The 24,279-nt window shown below is 34.6% G+C and overlaps 1 protein-coding gene across 1 annotated transcript in view; it reads right to left on the bottom strand.

The window, feature by feature from the left end:
* Positions 1-6,805: 6,805 nt before the first annotated feature.
* Positions 6,806-24,279, bottom strand: part of LOC149832977 (V-type proton ATPase subunit a2-like) — a 127,427-nt gene continuing 109,953 nt past the window's right edge. Inside the window, exons 12-18 of the mRNA XM_090014817.1 lie at positions 9,188-9,348; positions 8,899-9,105; positions 7,983-8,166; positions 7,818-7,901; positions 7,544-7,737; positions 7,412-7,471; positions 6,806-7,323 (exon numbers count right to left, since the gene is read on the bottom strand). Of these exons, the coding sequence (XP_089870943.1) occupies positions 7,119-7,323; positions 7,412-7,471; positions 7,544-7,737; positions 7,818-7,901; positions 7,983-8,166; positions 8,899-9,105; positions 9,188-9,348 (1,095 nt within the window). The 3' untranslated portion in view covers positions 6,806-7,118. The remainder of the gene's footprint in view (positions 7,324-7,411; positions 7,472-7,543; positions 7,738-7,817; positions 7,902-7,982; positions 8,167-8,898; positions 9,106-9,187; positions 9,349-24,279) is intronic.

Consider the following 24,279-nt stretch of genomic DNA (forward strand, 5'->3'; position numbering starts at 1 on the left):
CATTCACACTACTAGTGCAGGAAGAAAGGCAGTGTGATCTTCGAATCACGGCTAACCAAGAACCAATAGCAGCAACCGTTAATAGATCCAATACTTAGATTAACATGGATCCAAGTAAAAATTGACAGAATCGCATTCGTCTAAAATGCGATCACTGCAGGAAACTCGACCATATAAAAGCCAAATGTTTTTATCTTCATGGGTTCCCAAATCGATATAGTACATCCTCCAATGCCTGTCAATGGAGTCAAGCTAGCGCTAACTCTGTGTCTTACAAAATTAACAAGTCTTGCCGAATCCAAACCTCTCAACGACTTATCCAGGAACATCTTGATCAAATAGTTGCTGCGATAAATCTAGATAATTCTAAACCAGCACCTGTGGTGAATCTAATAGGTAATCTTTATACTCCTTTTGTTGGTTCCATATCGTTCAAAAACTTGATTATAGACACGGATGCGACAAACCACATTACAAATTCTTTGTCAAACTTGATACTTCCAACTCTCACCATTTTTCTTCCTATTGGATTACGAAATGAATCCTCTACACATGCGACCCACATGAGTAGTGTCTGATTGGCATCAAACATTCTTCTTTCAAATGTTCTCTTTATTCCAGAATTCATATTTAATCTCATTTTCGTGAGTAAGTTAATTCAAAATCTGAAATGTGACATTTTTTTTATGAGGATCATTGTGTTTTTCAGGACCATATCTTGAAGAAGAAGATTGGGGAGTGTAAGCAACATGGTGGACTCTATGTTTTTTAGATCAGTGACAACTTTTCTTTAAGTATTTCATCTTTTGATTCAAATATTTGGCACTTACGCTTGTACACCTTTCAAATTCTAAATTACAAACTCTCATAAATTTCATCGTTGTGTTCCTCACAATCATTGTGATATTTGTCATACATCCAAGTAAACTCGCCTTTCTTTTCCAAGCAGGTTGATCTCTTTATCAAAATCCTTTCAATTGATCCACTGTGATATATGGAGTGGATATCAAACCACTTCGTTATCTGAAGCATAATACTTCTTGACTATAGTAGACGACTACTCTAGAACTGCATGGGTTCATCTCATATGGCATAAGTTAGAAACCATAGTTTAGATAAAAAAAAATTCTTACTAGTTAAAAATCAATTCAATAGCAAGATTCTAAGTATTAGATCAGACAATAATATTGAATTCTTTTAAAATGATATGCAAAACATTCTTAAAGAAAAGGGGGTTGAATACCAACATAGTTGTGTTTCGACCTCCCAACAAAATAGAGTAGTTGAGCGCAAGCATAGAGATTTACTCAATATTGTGAGCGCTTTGAGGTTTTAAGCCTCTCTACCCATTAAGTTTTAGAGAGAATGTGTTCTTACGACTGTATATATCATTAATAGCACTCCTTTCAAACCTTTAATGGGCAAGACATCATATGAGTTACTTCATGGTAAGAACCCCGCTTATTATCACATTCGAGTTTTGGGATGTCTGTGCTATGCTCACAACATTCATTATTTTCATAAATTTGATAATCGAGCATGCAAAGGAGTTTTCATAGGATACCTATATGGTCAAGTAGGTTATCGTCTGTATGATCTTGAAACAAAAAAATTCTTTGTTAGTCGAGATGTAAAATTTTATGAAAATGTGTTTCCGTTTCAAGATCATAAAATTTCAGATAAGAAAGAAGGCAGAGTCCTACCCATATCCATATTCGAGCCTCAATCATGTGAGATCCAAGAATACATTGGTGTTTAAGAAAATAAGATCCATGATCCAAATCACCATTATCCAAATCCTGAATCTCTTAATTATGGTACTCCTGAACCCATTCAATCCATATCCGAAGATTCGAAAGAATCCGCCAACTACCATTGCATCTCAAAGACTATAGTTGTTACACGGTTGCCCCCATATTACAATCAACTGACACGAGAGAGAAGGTTCGCAACACGGAACATGAGCTATCCCAAGTCATATGTTATGATCGCTTTTCAAAACATCATTTTTTTCTAAGCGCCATTTCCCAACACTCAGAACCTATAACCTTTTCTAATGCCATGAAGTTTCAATGTTGGAGTGATGCTATAGCTTCAGAGATTAAGGCATTGCAAGATAACCATACTTGGTTGATTATGGATCTACCTGTGGGCAAACACCCTGGCTGCAAATAGGTGTACAAAATTAAGCATCACTCTGATGGATCCATCGAGAGGTATAAAGTGTGCCTACTGGAAAAGAGATATACTCAAATTGAAGGTCTGGATTATAATGAAACATTCACCTTCGTTGCCAAATTGGTAATTGTATAATGCTTGATAGCCATTGCAACAATAAAGAATTGACATTCATATCAAATAGGCGTCAACAATGCCTTTATTCACGGTGACCTGGATGAAGAGGTATATATGGACTTATCACCAGGTTTTTCTGTTCAGAGGTAGTGTAGAGTTTTTTTATTGCACAAATCCTTATATGGTATTAAACAATCCTCTAGAAATTGATTTGCAACTCATCTGCTTCAAGAAAGATTCTTTCAATCTAAAGTTGATTATTCATTTTTTTTCGAAGGCTGCTAATGGGGTACACATTTTCGTGGATGACATTATCATTACAGGAGATGATGTTGCATACATAGAGCAACTTAAGTCCCACATCAATCAGCAATTTCGATTGAAGAACCTTGGATGACTCAAATATTTTCTCGACATTGAAGTTGCAAGATCCAAAAGTGATTTTTTTTATCCCAACAAAAATATGCTCTCGATATTCTACAGGATATGAGTTATCTTAGAGTAGAACTAAATCAATTTCTTATGAAACCACATATCAAATTCAATAATGAAGGAGATTTTTTGGAGGATCCAGAGTTATATAGGTGCCTAGTGGGTTGGTTGTTGTACCTAACTATAACCCGACCTAACATAGTATTTGCTGTCAACATTTTAAGTCAGTTCAGTAGCACGCCATGACAACCTCATATGGATGAGGCCATGAAGGTCCTTCGATATATCAAGAGTTCTCCAGGACAAGAAATTCTGATGTCATCCGTCAGTAAGATTCAAGTCGTTGGTTACTGTGATTCGGATTGGGCGTCTTGCCTAATGACCCGTAGATCCATATCCAATTATTGTGTCATGATTGGAGACAACCTTATTTTCTAAAAAACAAAAAAGCAATTTACAGTGTCATAATCATCGGCTGAAGCCGAATATCGCTCCATGGCTCTAGCACGTTATGAACTCACATGGGTCAAATATCTATTGTTAGATTTTGAAATTAATCATTCTCAACCCATGACACTGCATTGTGATAACCAAGCAATACTTCATATTACCGTCAATCCTGTATATCATGAGTGTACAAAATATATCAAGATTGTTTGTCACCTCGTACGAGAGAAGATTCAAAGTGGGTTAATTCAATCACAGGTTGTTCCCACTCATTCATAATATGCAGATCTCTTTATAAAGGCGCTTGGCATCGACCATTTCTCTCATCTGAAGACCAAGTTGGGCGTACTCAACCCTCACGCACCAACTTGAAAGGGAGTAAAAGAAAAAAAATATCATTTACCATAATCACTCACTTACTATATTTACCATATATATCCTTATCATACTTACCATGTTTACCAAGTATATCTTTACCATTTTGTTGTATTCAGTTATCTAAAATCAAGGAAAGCAAGATCAACTGATATCAAGGAGAATCAGTTGATATCAAAAGGAAATGAAGATGATATCAAGGAGAATCATCTCATATAAGAAAGATAGTTAATGTTCAATATGATATCGTGTATATGTAACAGTATATATGTATCGATTCCTTCTTTATTTTTTTCAAGCAAAATAAGATATAGAATTTTTCATATTCTCAATTCATCCTTTCTTTTTAGGTACGTATAAATTTTTTTGAATTTATAACCCAAAGAAATTGCACCCAACATGAAGACCTAGTCATGCTGGCTCAGCCTGCCATGCCTATGGTCATCATTCGAAAAGTGTAAAACTCTCAAGCTAGGACCCCTAGCCCCACCCCACTGCGCCAACACCCCCTTGGGGCAAGGGCATGCACAAATTTGAAACTCGCTTCTTTTGTCTTATGAAGAGTATACAGTGAGTATTTTTTTTTACAGAAAAACACCAGGATTTAAAGATCACAAGGGAATTTGCATTTACCACCCTCCTTGGAACTGAACCACATGGTATGGAAGTAGATTCAGTGATCGACCAAATACTTTGCAATCACTGCTGGTCACATCTCACGCCTCCCCCCTCCTGCAAAAGGATCGAGTACTTTAAAAGTATTCAGATCATTGTGATTCGTATATTGGTAACGGTACTTCGTAGGATGATGACTAATGGTACAGACATGCTATAGGATCATTCAAAAGCTCTCCATAGGAAAACAACCACTATATACCTAAACTACTCGTACAGGAGTTTTCAGAGGTCATATAATAAATGAAACAAATTTCATGTTGCTGGTTCACTTTTACTCTTCTTGCCTTTTCTCTTAATTGGATCTTTATCATGGAAGTTGTGTTTTACTTTCAGAAAATGATCATATTGTACGGCAAACATGACGTGTTTTCTGAAATGCCTTATAATTTTTGCTATTCTCCACATATCCAAAATTGTAAATATTTAATTTTAAAATGACCTTTGTACCTTTCGCACGTGTGATTTCCTAAATATATGCAAATTTTCTCTCAAATGTGACTATTTTTTTGCAGAATAGTCTTTGTTCTCATATTTGTATATCTCTGATTTGATGTCAAAAACTTATGGTTTTATAGTTGTTGGAAAGCTAAGATATAGGCTTATAACTTTCTTATTTTAAGTCAGAACTGAAAACCCCTCTAAAGTTCCCATTTCTGCATTCCAAAACTGGAATAGAAGTATGCTTTGCAGACTAAAATAGGCATAATTGCGCCTTTTCTACCTATTCTATGTTATTTTTCAGTCACATGCGATGAAAATTGAAAAAATAAAAAAAATGACAAAGATAGATGAGGGTGTTAGCTTTCCAAGGTCACCAAGATCATCTTAATCTTATGAGCGATTAGAGAGAAATGTCATCTGAAAGATAAACTGTTCAATTGTTTATGTCTGCATAACAAGAATTTATTAAGGTTTGAAGCTTAAAAATGAGAACCCTAAAAAGGTTTTCAGCTTTAAGTCAAAATAAGAAAGTTATAGGCCTATGTCTCAACTTTCAAAATAAGAAAGTTATAGGCCTATGTCTCAACTTTTCAACGACTATAAAAATACAGGTTTTCAACATCGAGGTAAAGAGATACCGATCTGAGAACAAAGATTGTTCTGCAAAAAGTATATATGCGATTTTCACATATATTTTCTGTGATTTTCTCTTAAATATATACAGAGTTCCTCTTATATATGTGGTTTTTTGTTCATAAAAATCATATATATATTTTAAAAAATCACATATTTGAGAAAAAATTGCATATAAAAAAAATCACATATATTTAAGAAGAAAATTATATATATAAAAAATAATCGCATATATAAAAAAAATCACACATATTTAAGAAAAAAATTGCATATATTTAAGAAGAAATCACAAAAAATATATGCAAAATTCATATATATATTTTCTGCAGAATAGTTTATGTTCTTAGATTTGTATCTCTTTATTCCGACGTCAAAAACTTACATAATTTTCCTGTTTTGAGTTAGAGCTGAAAACCCCTTTAGGGTTGTTATTTTTTTTAACTTGAAAACTAAAATATAAGCATGTTATGCAGACAAGAATAACAAAACAGTTTATCTTTCAAATGGTGTTTATCCTCAAATTGAGATGATCTTGGTGACATTAGAAAACTAACATCCTAATCACTATCTTTTTTTTTATATTTTTCTTGATTTTCATCATATATGACTGAAAAATAACATAAAACAAACAAAAAAGACACATCTACATTTATTCAAGTTTATAAAGCATGCTTCTATTCTGATTTTGGAATACAAAAATAAAAACCGTAAAAGGGACTCAAAACAAAAAAATTACAGGCTAATGTCTCAGCTTTTCAACTATAAAAACATAAGTTTTCAATGTTAGAAGAGAGATACACATATGAGAACAAAGACTCCAAAAAAATAATCACATATTTAAGAAAAAAAATACATATATTTAAAAAATTATTCATGCAAAAAGTAAAAATATCTTTTTAAACCCAGAGATTTACGATTTTGAACATAGAGAGGATAGTGAAAATTGTACAGCATTTCAAAAAATATCGTATTTGTATTTGTCATACAGTAAGATCATTTTTCATTTTACTTTCATCAAGAACATCCTTTCGAAAGCTCAAGAGCAAGGTATTGACCTCAAAGGCCAACAACCGGCTCAACTGAGCGGACAAAAAGCAGCCCCAAAGGCTCCTGATGGCGAGTAGAAGGAGAGGCTAAGGGAAGGCATTAGGCCTCAAAAAGTACTGCACAGCAGGGGCGGAGTGAGTCACTTCTGTTTGAGCCACCATCCTGACCTTAACACAGGCACCAATGCCACGGGTGTCCCCCCTCAGGTTTAGAACACAGCATCCAGAAAGCCTTGGACAACCGTATCCACCTCTAGCCAGGTGAGCGGGCCTGCGGTAGGCATAGCAAGAATTACCTACAAAAATCCAGCAGTTCTCGACACTTTCTGCCCATTACAGAATAAGAGTCATGAGAAACAACTATAGTTATGGATCATGTGTAATCATTGATGGAACATGGCAACACTAAACAAGGATTGCCTTCAAACAAGCAAAACCAGCACTTGAAGGCTGATCCCTCTCGGAATGATAATTCATTAGTTTGTTTATCAAAACAGTTGCATGAACACATTTATTTACCCGGAAGTTGGATTATTATAATTACAACACAAGTACCTATATCGCGCATTCAGGTTCTAGCTAGAAACTTAGCCTCGATAAATAACGAAAAAATTGAAACAGAGAGAAACTAGACCCCGAGATATACTACAAATAAAAACTACCATGAAACTCCTGCTCTACAAAAAAAAGGAGCTGTAACTGTTTTCACCTTCCATTTTCACGTTTACGGACATGCTGCATGCTAATGCTGGTCCCCTTAGGAATGTAGCACTAGTCATCGTCATCGCTCAACAATGCGAAAGAAAATGGATAGAATTTGTAACCATCCCCTTCATAGAACTTGTTCTGGAACTCAACCCAATGAAGCCTCAAAGCATGCAGAAATGCACTTAGCGTTTCCATCACAAGCAGCACCCCAACGGTTGCAAAAATAAACACAATGGCTCCAATAATAAGGATAAATATGTTGTTGAACCTGTAGACCCACATCACAAAGAATCAATGCCCCGTAGACAATGCCAAATTAGCAGCAATATTAAGAAAATAAGCAACAAATAACCCACCCCCATGCAAGAAGCAGAACCTTCTCGTAGAAGACAGTTGACAATTCTGAGTGGGCAAGGCTGTGCAAAGTAAACATGATAGAAGTTTAGGTGAAAACAAAGAAGCTCAAAGACGAAGAGACTAAGAAGTACCTGAGAGCCCATAATCGAAGATATGAAGCAGTGTTAGAGACAGCTCCAAGAACAAACTCTATAGTGTGTATGAGTTGGTGAACAAAGACTTCGCCGAACTCAAACTCGTGCTCAGGAGAATCATGAACCATATCAGGTTCAAAGGAATCGGTGTCAGAATTATGAATCATGGCATATGAATGTCCTTGGTGCCTCTGTAATAACAGCGCAAGTTTTAAAGGAGGAAAGGGTATGTCACTTGGAAGAAACATATAAATTTGTGGTGCATAGATACCTCATTGTGCTGCTTCTTCAACAGGAAGGGCTTAGGAAGCAACATCCATGGGACTGCAACCATCGCTAATAATAGTAATACAATCTGCCAGGCAGAGAGAGAACTAATCAATATCCATAACCCATGATGATCAAATGTTCAGTATGAACCAAGAAGAACTGTTACCTGGACCATTTTCTGGCCAGCAAAAAGCTGGTTTTCACCAAGGTCATCGGTTGGACTAAGGAACATGTATATCATTACGTGATACAGATCAGCTTTTGAACCCGTGCACCATTTAATAATAATTAGAAGAGAAAGGTAACCGAAGAGGCTGTTTAGAAATATCAGCTGTGGAACAAATTGGTACCTGTCATGGCAATCATAACTTGGTTCAACAATATACTAAAACCAGAAAAAGAAAAAATAGTGCAGAAATCTAAAATAAAGAGTATCAACTTTCTCTTTTGGATATTGAAAGAGGAAATTTGTTTGAAAGAAAATGCAGGAACAACGTATTGCTCAGAAAGAATATTAAAACAATGAAGATTGCTGAAAAGAAGATGAAGCAATACTTAAAGTACAAACTCCATTCTTGCATGCCAAGAACAGATCCAAGAATAGCCATTCACTGGACATCGTATGTGTGATCTAGTGCAAAATGCTTTAAATTTGTGGATATGGTGTTGGCATATACATTCATCCCTGTGCGTTCCAAAATATCAACACATCCATTTCACACACAAAAATCTAAATATATAACTATTTGTCCCTTCTGTGTCCATGAAAGGCTCTTAGTCACTACTTTTTGTTTCTCACATAAAAATTACACATGTACACATACTTAACAATTCTTGGATATTCTGTTTCATCCCAATAATCTTATATTCTGTTTTATTTTATAGATTACATCGATTGAAATTTTCCCTATTTAAAATTTTAATCACATTTATCCTATTGATTCTGGTGCTCACATGAAAAAGTACACATGCAGGCAACCTTGCATGCACCGCACGTTACCACAAAGAGAGTAGAAAGCATGCTAATAACTACAAAATTTCAAGAGCATCATGAACAAGATTGAGCAACCAATGTAGTGTACCATATATTAAGATTGTTCCCAAAGAACTTGGCATTGAAATAGCTCAACACGATACCCAGATTCATTTGTGCTACCCCAAGAAGGATTGACAACTTCATCTTCAATGAGTTGAGAAACGGCAGCTCACTACGGCTACCATACCAAACAGGATCCACACCAAATGGGTAAGCACTCCGCACTTTAATCAAGCCACTTGTAGAAGCATCACTGAGAAATAGTAGACTCCATCAGAATCTGATTAGATAAATAGAAAAAATGATGACTAAAAGTTTTAATGATTTCCTTTTACCTGCAGGAAGGTTCACGACATTCATATGCGGAGGGTCCAAAAAGATTGAACGAAATAGAGAAGAACTCGTTATAAACCAATCCCGTATAAATGGAGAAAAGTGCCATCATAAGAATAACATAGCGACCAGTAAATGTCATTTCCATGATGTCGCCAAGCTTCTGCAGATTGAGGACAGCAGCAATGAGTTGAAGTCTGATCAGAAACACACACACATGCACGAGCACACACACATGCAATACATATACCAAACACGATGATAACTGGAAAAGGGAAAAAACTAATTAATATAGTATATTTATGACAGGAGTGCAGATAGAATGGACAGCCTAGGGGCCCTCCGATCATGGAGAATCACGCAGTCCTGGAGAGAGAGAGAGAGGTTGTCTGGCTGCCAAGAGAAAGGTGGAGGTCTCTCTCTCTCTCTCTCTTTATATATATATATATATATATATATATATATATATATATATATATATATATATATATATATATATATATATAGGAAAGCATTTTCTGCCCTCATGCTGGAACTAGGGCTGTCAACTTGTCGCCTCAGATATCCAACCCATCAGGCTATACCCAAACACCCAAATAAATCCAGTTGTCAGATTCAACTTGCAGTTTCAGGTTTTGTTGGGTCAAGAAAATGAAATCCCAAATCTGAACCCATACAATTTAAGAAGCATAGTTCGCTAAAATTACATTATAAGATACTAGAGCCAAGCCGGATCAGGTCGCATATCGAACAAAAATAATAACCCAAACCCAATCCACATATTACTCTGGTTGGATTCGGGTTAACCCAAATAATACTCTGGTCAGCATTTTTTATGCCCATACCTGCCTATTCGGGAATGGGCCAGGTCGAGTACCTAATACAAACCCAACCCATTGACAGCCCTAGTTAGAACTCATGAGAAAGGTTGTTTTGATCAAATCTGACCCCATGGATGTGTTCAGCACGGTCAAAATAGTAAGATTTTGATCCTGAGATCGTTTTTATTTTCATAAAAAAAATTGAGGGTTGAAAATCTGGTAGGCCTTGGATTTTTCACCCCCCAGAAAATTCCACACAGATCAGAAAAACATGATCCAAGGCCTGGTATCTACTAAACGAAACATGTTGATCAAGTCTGCAGGGTCAGATACACAAATATATATAGGGGTAATATTTGGTCATAGCACCATTAAGGCATAATGATCCATTTTTTTATGTTATTTTTCAATTGTTTTGGAAGATTGGACACTACAAATGTGATATACAGCGTTCATTTAGTAGGAAATGGGTTTTGGATCATGTAATTACAATGTGATTAGGTTTTTCAATCCCTTGAAGATTGGAAGGTCCACAATATGTGAAAATTTTATGGCTCAAAAAGACATGTTTTTAGGACCCAAGGTGTAATTCATAGTAAACAAACTGTGCTGAATGCATCCCTGAGGTTAGGGGTGTCAACAGGTCGGGTTTGGTTCGCACCCAGGTGGAACCAGACCTGGCACCAATTTTTGGGTACGGTATCGGGTCCAGACCCAGGTTTAATCGGACCCACCATAAGATAAACCTGTTAAGTTGTGTATATATATATATATATATATATATATATATTTTTTTTTGACTTATAATGATGTAATAGGTAATAACCTCTAGGGGTATTTTTATCATTTCACAGCATTGTAATAGGTTGTGCCCATTAGGGGTATTTTAGTTCTTTAGTGACTATTTGGTCAAAGACCAAATAGAGCTCTTGAGTTCTTTTTGAACTAGTCAACATAGAGTTGACTAGTCATTAGAACTGTTGAAACAACAACTATATTTGAGACTACCTCTTGTGTATAAATAGGGGTGAACCCCCCTCTTGTTCTCCAATTCTCTTCTAATGCATTTTAATTCACTCTGTGAGTATATTATGAATAAAATGTTATTTATTTTATTCTTTCTTTTGTGCTTTAATGCATGGTATTGCCCTTAGTGGTTGTTTATATTGCCTATGTTGGCACCTTGTATTATCCCATGGTGGACTTGTGCATGTGCACGTTGTGTTTGTTTAATTGTAAGCCCTTTGTGGTTTTTTATTTTGTTTTTCCGCATATTTTGTATCATGGTTGTTAAAAATATATGGGTGTTATATATAATTATATGTATATCTTTTGTAAAGCCCACTAGGAGAAATTTGGTCTTTTCATCTAATTGTAAATAAACATGTCCATAAGTGACATTTTTGTATTTTTACTTTTTTTCTTATTTTCTTTTTTATTAATTAAAGATGTAAAAGGTAATTCCTTTAAGAGTCGTCGGGATCTCCCCAACGGTCGGAGCTCCCCTTGGCTCCTCTTAAGGTGTATATAAAGGGGACTTCTCCCCTTCTCTCAACAATGCTTTTTCAAGCATTTTAATAATAGTTCTATTACTATTTCAAGTTCTCTCTTCTCCCTTGTGTGTTTAGTATTTGCCTTTTGTGGCATATTGTATCTTGTTTATTAGAGACATTGTGCTTATGTGATTGTGTCTTTTTTGTTTTTTGGCACTTGTATTTCATTACATGGTATCAGAGGCCCTAGGTGTTTGAACACTGTTGGGACTTCTTTCTTTTGTGTTTAAGTGTTATTAAGCTTTACACTCTTGCTCTTCTTAAACTCTTCCAAAATGGCCGACAAAGATGCAAAGATTGACCTTTCATTCAAATTAAATGGCACCAACTATAGAATGTTGGTGACCGCTATGGAAAACAACCTCAAAGGCAAGAAACTTTGGGGACATGTATGTGGAACCGTTCCAGAATCACAATTAAAGCTCACCAAAAAGGAAAGGAATGAATAAAAAACTTTGGGCGGTGAGGAAAACACCAAAGTTATTGAAGAATACCAATCCAAAGTTAAAGATTGGGAAAGTGAGCATGCCAAAATATTGACATGGTTCATGAATAATGTAGAGCTCAAGATTTGTGCTATCTAGCCAAATTTAAGAAGGTAAATGAAGCATGGTTCTTCATGAAAGGTATGCACACTCAAAAAGATCTTGCCAGACATTTTTTTTACAAGAAAAAGTATGAGGAACCAAGCAAAGAGATATGAGTATTAGAGACTATTATAGTACTCTATCTCCTCTATAGGATTAGCATGTTTTCCTTGAAATACAATGGGAAGAAAGTGTTATTACCACGAGGGAAGAGCAAATGAAGAGAGATTTTTTCAATTTATTCATGGGCTTCGTCCCGAATTTGAACTAAGAAAATCCTTTCTTCATGGGGCTTCTACTCCTCTTAGTGAATTTTTTGTCGATCTATGCCAAGAAGAAACTCACTTGACTCTTAAAAAAGGCTTTGATGAGGTTCATGCAGTATCTAAACCAAAAAATAACATGAGGACATATAAACCTCCTTACTTTTAAAAAAATAACAATGGTGGAGTAAGAAAAATTATTTGTCACCATTGTAATGAACCGAGACATCTTAGACCCGATTGTCATAAGCTGAAAAAGAATGTAGCTTCCGTTGGAGATAGTTCAAGCAATTCAAGTGAAAATCAAGAAAAGATGGGACTCTATTGCTCAACTTACGGAAACTCTCCAACAATTCATGAGAATCAACTCTTCCTCACCTTTCACCTTCGGTGCCGCAGTCTCATCAACTCTCGGTATGTCCTCTTCGATCATTGATTCAAGTGTCTCATTTCATATGACTTCAAATGCATATCTTTTATCCAAACCAAATCTTAATTCTTTTAACTCATTCGTTTCCACAACCGATGAAACATCATTAGATGTTAAAGGGATGGGAAACCTTGGAAAATTTTTAATCAAAGACAAAAAATTAGAATTATTGCAAACCTTAACTTAGATCTTTTCTCCGTTTCTCAAATAACCGATTTTGAATGTAGTGTTTCTTTTTCACCTACCAATTGCTATGTGCAGGATCTTTGGTCCGAGAAGCGGATTGGACACAACCATAGAAGAGAAGAACTGTACTATATGGATTTTTTGTCTTTGCCATCGAAATCATTTTGTAATCATGTCCAATCTAAAGATGTTGTCACTTAGCACAAAAGGCTTGATCATCCTAGTGTCTCTAAGTTATATCTTTTACATTTTTTGGAAAAAAATTGTACGGATAAAGAATTTACATGCAATGATTGTATTCTTGGAAAAATGCACTCTTCCTTATTCACATAGAAACTTTATTTCTAAGGGACCATTTGAATTAGTGCATTCGGATGTATGGGGACACCCATTATGTCTAAAGGAGGATATTCATATTATGTTGTCTTTATTGATGATTTCACTAGATATACTTGGGTTTACTTTATTAAAAGCAAATCCAATGTTTTTTCTATTTTTAAAGAATTTCATATCCTTATTCAAAATTATTTTCAAAACAATATACTCATTTTTAGATCTGATTCTAGAGGCAAATACATGTCAAATGAATTTCAAAACTACGTTAAACAAACAAGCATTATTCATCAAAGATATTGTCCTAAAACTCTCCAACAAAATGGTCTTGCCGAAAGAAAACATAGGCATCTTATTGAAACAACAAGAACTCTTCTTATTTCTAAAAATGTTCTAAAGAACTTTTAGGCTGAAGCCGCTCTTTCCGCAATTTATCTTATAAATAGGATGTCATCCTCATCTTTAAAAAATATTTCTTCATTTGAAAAATTGTTCAAAATATCTTCAGATTTCAAAAGATTAAGAATTTTTTGTTATAAATGCTTTGTTCTTTTTCAACAACAAAATAAACTTTCACCAAAAGCTCTTGAATGCACATTTATTGGCTATGGTGAAAATCAAAAGGGATATAGGTGTTATGATATTAAAAATAACAAACTTTATACTTCGAGAAATATGACTTTTCTTGAAGAACAAAATGGATTTGAATCTCAAAAACCTAAGGAAGAGGTTGATTATTTTTTTCTCTTTGACTTATTACCTAGAAATGAGTCTAAAGATTTTAATAATACTATATGTGATAATGTTTGTGATGGCAATTCTCATCAAAATGATGATTTGCTTCATCAAAATGATGATTCTCACAATGAAAATCCCAATGATATCCATGTATATACTCGGTGAGAGGAAAATAAACATCAATATGCTTTTTAGATATATTCCTATGTCCCAGGGACTCGCCCAACTGGGTGCTACACCCGCGTCGATGCGACGCGGGTGCGCGTGCGGGTGCGGCACCCGGTGCGGGTGCGGCACCCGGTGCGGTCAACCTGACCCTGGGTGCCCAAGGTCATTTATATCCAACTTTTGGACTTTATATATATATATATATATATATATATATATATATATATATATATATATTTATATTTATATTTTTGTCGCACCCGCACCCGCACCCATGTGACAGATATATTCACAAAACATTTCTTTAGAAGACCAAGTAAAAGAATCCATGCCTAGGTGATCTTCTAGGAGTAGTAGACCTCCTAAAAAATTTGTGTAACATGATTCATTTTCCCCAAATTATAGAACTTGTCTAATGATGATCCATTTCAATCATGAGCTGTCCAACTTTAAAGAAGTCAAACAACATCCGTATTGGATTGATGCTATGAGACTTGAATTAGAAGTACTCAACAAAACTAATACTTAGACAATTGTAGGTCTCCCTTTTAAAAAAAGGCTATTGAATATAGATGGGTTTATAAAGTCAAAACAAAGAGTGATGGGTCATTAGAAAGATACAAAACTAGATTAGTTGATAAAGGGTATGCACTATAGAATTGATTATGAAGAAACCTTTGCTTTTGTTGCTAGGATGACTAGTGTAAGAACTTGAATAGCCTTAGCATCTATTAAACAATGGTCTATCTACCAATTAGATGTCAAAAATGTTTTTTTAAATGGGGACCTTTGTGAAGAAGTCTACATGGATCCTCCACTGAGTCTTGAGATTGAGAAAGGAACAATTCTTAAGCTTAATAAAGCTCTTTATGGTCTTAAACAAACTCCAAAAACCTGGTATGATCACTTTAGTAAGGTTGTTCTTGATAATGGTTTTACTTGTTATACTGATAATGCTCTTTTTGTTAAGAATGACACTAGAAATGATAAAAAGGGCATTGAGTTTATTAAAAATGTTCTTAAAAACAATTTTGATACGTCCGACCTTGGATTTCTAAGGTATTTTTTAGGGATTGAAGTTGTGCATATTCTTCTCAGGGATATGTTCTGTCTCAAATAAAGCTTGCATCAAATATTATTGCTAAGGTTGGCTTAACTGACGAAAAGAAAGCTGAGACTCCAGAAATAATCAACGCCAAGATGAAAGTTGATGATGGAACTCCTTTAAAAGATCTCACTCCTTATCATCAATTGATTGGATCACTAACATATTTGTCTATTACCAAGCCAAATATTGCTTATGTCGTTCACAGTGCAAGTCAATTCCAAAATGCTCCTATTATTATCCACATGGTTGTCATCATGCAAATTATCAGATATTTGAAAGAATCCAGAACAAAAGGACTATTTTTATCCTCTTCTTCATATCCTAATTTAATTGCTTATACTGACTTTGATTGTGGTAGTAACTCCAGTTATCGTATTTCTACCTCAAGTTATTACGTTTTTCTTGGAGAATCATTAATCTCTTTGAGATGTAAGAAACAACAATAGGTGTTGCTATCTTCCACAGAAGTTGAGGATAGGGTGATGGTTATAACTACAACTGAACTTGTTTGGTTAAAAAGTCTACTCAATAATATGGGAGTCATTATCTCTATTCCTTCGAAGTTGTGTTGCGACAATAAGAGTGCTATCTACATTGCTAGAAATCACACCTTTCATGAACGAACTAAGAACATCGAGATGGACTGTCATTATGTTTGAGATGAATTTTTATGAGGCACCATTCAACTACCATATGTCACTTTAGAGTATCAGCTTGCAGATTTTTTTAACAAAGCCTTGCCATCACCCCGTTTCTACTTTCTCCTAAGCAAACTCTTTGTGATCTCACCATGAGGGAGGGTGTTAAAATATATGGATGTTATATATATATATATATATTGTAATGCCCACTAAGGGCATTTTGGTCTTTTCATATAATTGTAAATAGACATGTCCATTAGGGACATTTTTGTATTTTTACTTTTTTGTATTTCTTATTTTCTTTTTTATTAATTAAAGGGGTAAAAGGGGATTCCCTTAAGAGTCGTTGGGACTCTCCCCTTTGGGAGCACCCCTTGGCCCCTTTTGAGGTGTATATAAAGGGGACTTTTCCCTTTTTCTCAACAATGTTTTTCAAAGCATTTCAATAATAGTTCCATTATTATTTCAAGTTCTCTCTTCTCCCTTGTGTGTGTTTGGTGTTTGCCCTTTGTGGCATATTGTATCTTGTCCATTAGAGACATTGTGCTTATGTGACTATGTCTTCTTATAGTCACTATGTCACATGGGTGCGGGTGCGGGTGCGGCACTTTCAAAAAACTTGGGTGCGGGGGTATGGCAAAAATATAAAAAATTATATATATATATATATATATTATATATAGTCTAAAAGTTGGACATAAATGACCCTGGGTGCATTGACTGCACCCAAGGTCAGGTTGACCGCATCGGGTGTGGATGCGACGCGGGTGCGGCACGTGCGACGCGGGTGCAGCACCTAGTTGGAGAGTCCCTGTGACATTGTTTTTTTGGCACTTGTATTTTATTACAATTGTATCAAAGCAAAGGATTTTTTATCTTGGTATCTTGTTTGAATTCGTGCTTTGAAAAGAAATTTTAGATTGATATATATGGCTTGAACTTGAGGCTCTCATATTTTGGTATGTATCTCTTGTTTAATTAAAAAAAGGTATTTATAATATATATTTTCTTTCTTTTCTTTTCAAAATTTGTTTAAAATATTATGGTTATTTCTTGGGTATGTAAAATGTGTTTTTTAAATCAATTAGAATTAGAGTTTTGTGAAATGTCTTTTAATGAAATATTATTTTAATGGCTCTTGTGTTTGTTTCTTTTGATATTAACCCATAAGTAGTATACTCTTGAGCTCCTTATGGTAAGTTCTCCATGTTATTATTATTTTTAATATAAAAAATATATAATTTTATGATCTCATGTATGTATATATATTTATTTTGGGTTTCTTGGACACCATTATGATTATCGGTGACTTTATGCAAGTGTCAAAGCATGTTCTTAATCGGTGCTCATTAAGAATTTTTAAATTATTGTATGCTTTATATCTTGAGTCATCATGATTTTAAGCTATGTCACATGGGTGCGGGTGCGGGTGCGGGTGCGACACGGGTGCGGCGCAATTTCAAAAATTTTGGACACGGGGACTCGGCTATATATATATATATATATATATATATATAAGACTCGGTCAAAGTTGTGCCCATTAGGGGACAGGTGATGAGTTGTGAAGGCATTCTGTACACTTTCTTCATACAGGAATAATTCATTTTCTTCATACAGGAAAAAACCACAAAAACTTGAGTTGTGCTCATTCTGTACTTAAAACTTGAAAGTGTACAGGTTTTTTAGTTGTGATGGGTTTTTTCCTTACAGCTGTAGCCCAGAAAATTTCAAAAAAAAAAAAATTTCAAAAAATGGACCAAAATGACCCTGGGTGCGTTGACCACACCCAGGGTCGGGTTGACCGAGTCCGAGCCGCACCCGTGTCCGCACCCGTGTCGGTGCGTGTCGACGCGGGTGCGGCGACCTTGGAGCCGAGTCCGTGTGACATAGATTTTAAGTTCATTAGTCATGTCGTGGATGTTTTGTATACTCTCATGAGATTGCTCTATCAGCATAATCATCATATTTATGTGTTGTGAACATATATCTATGCATGTTTTATGTGTCATTAATGATTATACGCCATTTCAAAATTGTTTTTTGTATTTTGAGTTGAAAAATTAGACATTTCGGGTATTGTTTTATGGTCTCAAATTAAATTGAAATTAGAGTTTTATCTTAAAAATTTCTTTTTTAAGTGAGCTATTGTTTTATTGGCTCTTGTGTAAGCATGATAATTCAAAATATATTTTGGGTATATTAGTATATTATGTGAAATCATAGTGTTCATATACATGTCTTATGTGTTCCTTCATAATTTTTTGTGGCTTTAAAATTATTAGATTATTGCATATACATGAATTTTGATCTCTTTGTGAGTATTCATGATTAGTTGTACCTGTGTATACTCTTAGTTTTCCATATGGTTCTTTAAAAATCTCTATATATGTTTTTGGCCATCTTTAATGTTGTATGCCATTGTTGTCTCATAGTAGACTTGCTTATATTGATCATGCATATAATTGCATGTGATTGCATCATTTGATATCTTGTTGTCCATATGATTGCACTATACTCATTCTAAAGTTGTCATCAACCTTTATTGGATTTGATTTTAAACTTTGTTTTTTCAAATTGGTTCTTATATATGAACTCACTTATTTGAAAACTGATTTTTGTGAGTATGTATTGCCTTCTTATGGCATTTGTTTTGTCCATCACAGATTTTTATATGATGCCTCATTTAGTTTTTGCCTTGTTGATTTAGAGTTGTCCATTGGGATGAGTTGTGTGCACCTCAATTTTTTGTCAGTTTAGATTGTTGGCTTATAGTTTGACTCTATGATGGTTGTTTGATCTCTAGTTATGTGGGTATGTTGTAACACTCATTTATTTATTTAGCCATTGTTATTATGGATGCTTATAATTATGTTTATTTGTGATGACTATTTATTTTGAAACTATGGTGTTTCGAAAGATTGTTAAAATTAATAATCTTATTTTTCTTGATGACATTAGTTTGTTTTCATGACAAGCTCTCTTACCTCGTGTGTTCCTCTTATTGTACCTCTCATCTAAGTGTCATTATATGTAGACAAGAGGTGTTTGTTCACACTTCGTGTGTGTTTTTAGCTCATTGTTGGCATTGTGATGATACTCTTGATCTAGTCGCTTATACACTTGATTTTTTAGTGTCATTATACGTAGACAAGAAATGTTTCACACCTTCGTGTGTGATTTTATCTCATCGTTGACATTGAGATTATGCTCTTGTTCTAGTTGATAATACACTTGTTTTGAGTGTCATTATATGCAGACAAGAGATGTTTATACACACCTTCGTGTGTATCTTTGGCCCTTTAATGACATTCTGTCTATGCTCTTGTTCTAGTCGTTGATACACTTGATTTTTTAGGTTTGGAGGTCAAGTGAGGCGATTGCTTGTGGTGATCGAACTATTGTTGAGATTTGCAAAATATCATTTCTTGATATTTGTGAGATTTTTAAATCTCTTCATATCTTTCGCAAATTGGTATTGATTTGCATATATCATTCTCTTTGTTATATGAGATTTTTTTAAATCTTTTTTATGAAAATTTTAAACTTTTACTATTTGTTTTTCCGTGTATGGAAAAATGCGTATCGATAAAATATAATGCATTTAATTGATAACATATATATGTTATAAATTTGTTATTTGGTCCTCTGTACTTGAACTCATTCTAGGATGTGTGAGTGAATTTTAAAGGGTCGTGATTTATGGGATTACTCTCATTTATTATTATGTGCATTATATATATATATATATGTTTCTAATTGATTATCTTGTCCCTATGTAACACAGACTCTTCTAACAGGGCACCGCACCCACACCCATACGAGTGCAACACTTAGACACGGCTTCCTTTGTGACAGGTGAAGTCAACCACACTGAGGTCCATTTCTATCTAAAAGTAAATTCAATTAGCCCTAACCAAGCTCAGTTATATATATATATATATATATATACACACACACACACACATTGTTAACTTAAAATTGTTAAAAATTATATATATACCCACCTTGCACCCAAGCTTTTTTAAAGTGTTGCATCGTCGCATCCGCATCCGCACCTATGTGACAGTCTTGTCCATATTGTTGTATGCATAAATTTAATTAACTCCTCTTTTCTTGAGGGTTCTTTTTCTGAAGTGTTATACTTTATATGCATATTGTTTTTAGTATAAATTGATGATTTGTTTTATTTGAAGTGTTTTTCTAAAAATTTGGGATATTATTAATACATGATTGTTTATCTTTTCTTGATAATTTAAATGTTCTTTAAGTGATTAAATTATCTTATGATCAATATTTATGCTTTCTTGAAAAACATGTTGATTATGGGCTTATGCTTGTATAAAATTGTTTTTATAAATTTTATATCTAAGGTATGCTCCTCTTATTTTGCTTGAATTGTAATTAATGTTTATAAAAATCTTTAAATTATTACTTTGTTCTACTTGAGTGTTATTCTTATTCAAAATATACATACTAGTTTTTTTTAACTATATAACTATTTGGTTATGATGTCTTCTTTTTGTTTAGTTAGTGTTAGAAAATAATACATATATGCATATACTTGAATATATATATATATACATACTCTTCGTAATACAAGAGTATATATATGTATAAATATACATATTTAAAGCATATACATATATTCTTGTATTTTTGTTTTTATCTTCTGTAATTTGCTTTTTTTTCTTCTTTTTGTACTTTTTCTGTACACAGTCAGTAGTTGACTGTGTACAGTGTACAACATTCAGTACTGACTGTTGTACACAGTCTGACTCTGTACACAAAGAGTCGTTGGGCTGAAGTTTTTCTTTTTTTTCTTCTTTTTGTACTTTTTCTGTACACAGTCCGACTCTGTACACAAAGAGTCGTTGGGCTGAAGCCCATCAGCTCTAATAAGAGCCGTTGGGAACAACCCAACTTCTCTTCATTAGCTGCTTTATTGTATAAATAAGGGTGTTTTAAACCCATTGTCAGTGTAATAGTTGAAGGGGTTTTTGTCCCCTTGTGCTTATCAATATAGTGCATTTGAAGCACTTCTCTTCTTTTTGTGGTGTAAAGCATTTGAATGCTATTTTGTGCTGTCATATATTTTGAGTGTTTAAAGTTATTCGAAACTTGATTGTGTGTAAGGTAAATTCACATGGTATCAGAGCTTGGTGCATGATCAAACGTGCATTGGTGGGCTGCCTCAAAAAGTGTGTTTATTCTCCGTAGTGATGGTGATCCTTCTCTTCTAATTCACCATGGGTGAATTTTTCTCACACAATACAAGCAACTCCAACTTTATTCCGCCATTCAAACTTGAAGGAAGCAACTACAACATTTGAGTGGGACACTTAGAAACATTTATCAAGGGTCAAGGTTTGTGAGGATTCGTAAGAGGTACTATTCTTGAACCTACTCCCAAAATTATATTAGGTGAAAATGGGATTGAGACTAGTCTTGACGAAAGAGACAAAGCCATTGAAGAATACTATAAGAAATTGGATGAATGAAAAATGAAAAACACAAAAATTCTTTCATAGATGCTAAGTGGAGTGAAAACAAAAATTGCCTCAAACCTATTGTGCTACAAAAAGGCTAATGAAGCATGAGAATATCTTAGAGGTATGTTTACCGAAAAAGATATGGCTCACAAGTATTATCTCCAAGAAAAAGTTAGAAATATCAAACAAGGAGATAGAAATGTAACAGATTACTTTATGGAGTTATCTTCCATATGGACCCAACTTGCCCAATTTGAACCTAAATGAGAAGGTAAGTGTATAAAAATGCGAAGAGTTCAAGTTGAAGAAGATAGACACTTTTCTTTTTTCTATGGTTTGAGACCCGAGTTCGAACAAACAAGGGCCACCTTACTATCATCTTCGTCACCTTCTCCTATTCATGAGATTCTCACTAAGCTTAGTGGAGAAGAAATTAGGCTAAATATGAGTAAAAATGTTAGTGTGCTTGCAACTTCTAGCAATGGTTTAGAAAAGGATTGCGCACTTGCCGCATCTGAACCAGGACATTACATCAAGCCATACAAATCTCCTCATTTTAGTAATAATAGAAGAGAATAAAAAATCATTTGCCATAACTGTAATGAACCGGGTCATATTAGGCCTCAATGTCCTAGATACAAATATAGGCCTCAAGAAAAACGTGTTGCCGTTGCACCATCAAAACAAGATGAGGATACTCTGAATCTCAAAGACCTCACCAAATCATTATCTCAACTAACGGATGCATTGCAACCATTACTCAAAGGATCTACCTCAGAAGCGGTCATTGCATCCTCTTCTACTCCTGGTATGTGCTTTTGGCTTCTTGATTCAGGAGTTTCTTTTCATATGACCCCACATAAGTCTATATTATCCGAATGTCAACCTAATTCAAATGCATCATTTGTTTCCACCAAGGTTGTTAAATGCGATGAGGCGAAGCGAGGCGTTGAGCCTGCGCTTCGCCTCTAAGGTGTACGCCTCAGGTACTGAGGCGTACGCCTCTCACAACTGGTATGGAAGTGAAGCGGTGGGAGGGGAGGCAGAGAGCGGCGGAGGAGCAGTTGGCCGACACGTGGCGGTGGATCCACCGACACTTGTGGTTAGCACAACCGGCGAATCGGGCGGAGGAGGAAGACTTGGGGATGAAGGAGGGGATTCTGGAGGTTGATGAGGGGCAATTTGCGCATCACAGCACGCCTCAATACCTTGAGTGTGCACCTCGCCTCTGAGGCGTACGCTTCAGGTACTGAGGCGTACGCCTCTCACAACACTGGTTTCCACTACCGATGGCACTGCCTTGGAAATAGAGGGTGTTGAAATTTTTAAAAATGATTTGACAAAACATAATAAATTTTATATTTCAAAAATAAAACTTATACCAAAACTTCATCTTAACCTACTTTCAGTTTCTCAAATCTCGAATTATGGATATAATGTTATTTTCTCATCAAGTAAATGTTGGGTGCAGGATCGCCAACCCGAGAAATTGATTGGGGAAGGTTTTAGATAAGGAGATCTCTATTATATGGATTTCCTTTGTATTCCAAAGGAATCTTTTTGTAACACTGCCCAAACAAAAGATATATGGACTTGGTATCATAGACTTGGGCATCAAAGTATAGGAAAATTAAATTTTGTACCTGTTACCAAGAATCTTTGTAAAGATAATTTTGAATGTAAAGAATGTTTACTTGGTAAAATGACAACCTTGCCTTATGGTCAAAGAACTTTTTATTCTTCAATGCCTTTTGAATTAGTTCATTCGGATGTGTGGGGTCCTGCTCTTATTGCCTCTAAAGGAGGATTCTCTTACTACGTTGTATTTATCGATGATTTCACTAGATATTGTTGGATTTACTTTCTGAAGTTTAAATTCGATGTATTCGCAATTTTCAAAACATTTCATAACATGATTAAAAATCAATTTGAAAGCAAACTCAAAATCCTCAGAACTGACTCTGGAGGAGAATATTTGTCAAATGAATTTAAACAAATTTTAGAAAATGAGGGAATCTTACATCAAAGATCGTGTCATAGAACTCCACAACAAAACAAAATTTCAGAAAGAAAACATAGACACATTATGGAAACTACAAGGACTCTTCTTATTGCTAAAAATGTTTCAAAAAATCTTTGGGCTGGAGCTGCATTAACTTTAGTATATCTTATAAATAGGATGCCCTAAAAAACATTGTCCAATGAAATTTCCTTTGAAAAATTATTCAAATATCAACCTGACTATCAAAGACTGAGGATCTTTGGTTGTAAATGTTATGTTTTAAATAATAGAGATAAACTATCTTCTAAAGCTATCCCCTCTGTGTTCATTGGTTACTCTGAAACACAAAAGGGATTTAAATGCTACAATATAAAAAATGATAAGCTTCTTGTCTCAAGAAATGTTAATTTTGTTGAAAATAAAAGTGGATTTGAAGGAAACATGTCACAAGACATAAATTTTGATTATTCTTTCTTGTTTAAATTGTTGTCTAATGATGAAAATAGTTATGTAGAATCTCCTATTAAAGATAGAACAACAATTGAACCAATAGTATACACTAGAATAAATCAAAATGCAACCAATGAAAGTGTAAATCAAAGTAACCATGAAGCATTAGAAACTCCTTCAGAACAAACTACCATTCGTAGCTCTGAACGAATATCATGAATTCCAAACAAATTTGTATCTTATGACTCATTTTCTCTTAAACATAGAGCATGTCTTATAGCTATTCATTCATATTTTGAACCCTCATGTTACAATAAAGCAAAAA

The sequence above is a fragment of the Nuphar pumila genome, chromosome 7 (assembly GCF_984573655.1).
Source record: "Nuphar pumila chromosome 7, dmNupPumi1.hap1.1, whole genome shotgun sequence".
NCBI lineage: Eukaryota > Viridiplantae > Streptophyta > Magnoliopsida > Nymphaeales > Nymphaeaceae > Nuphar > Nuphar pumila.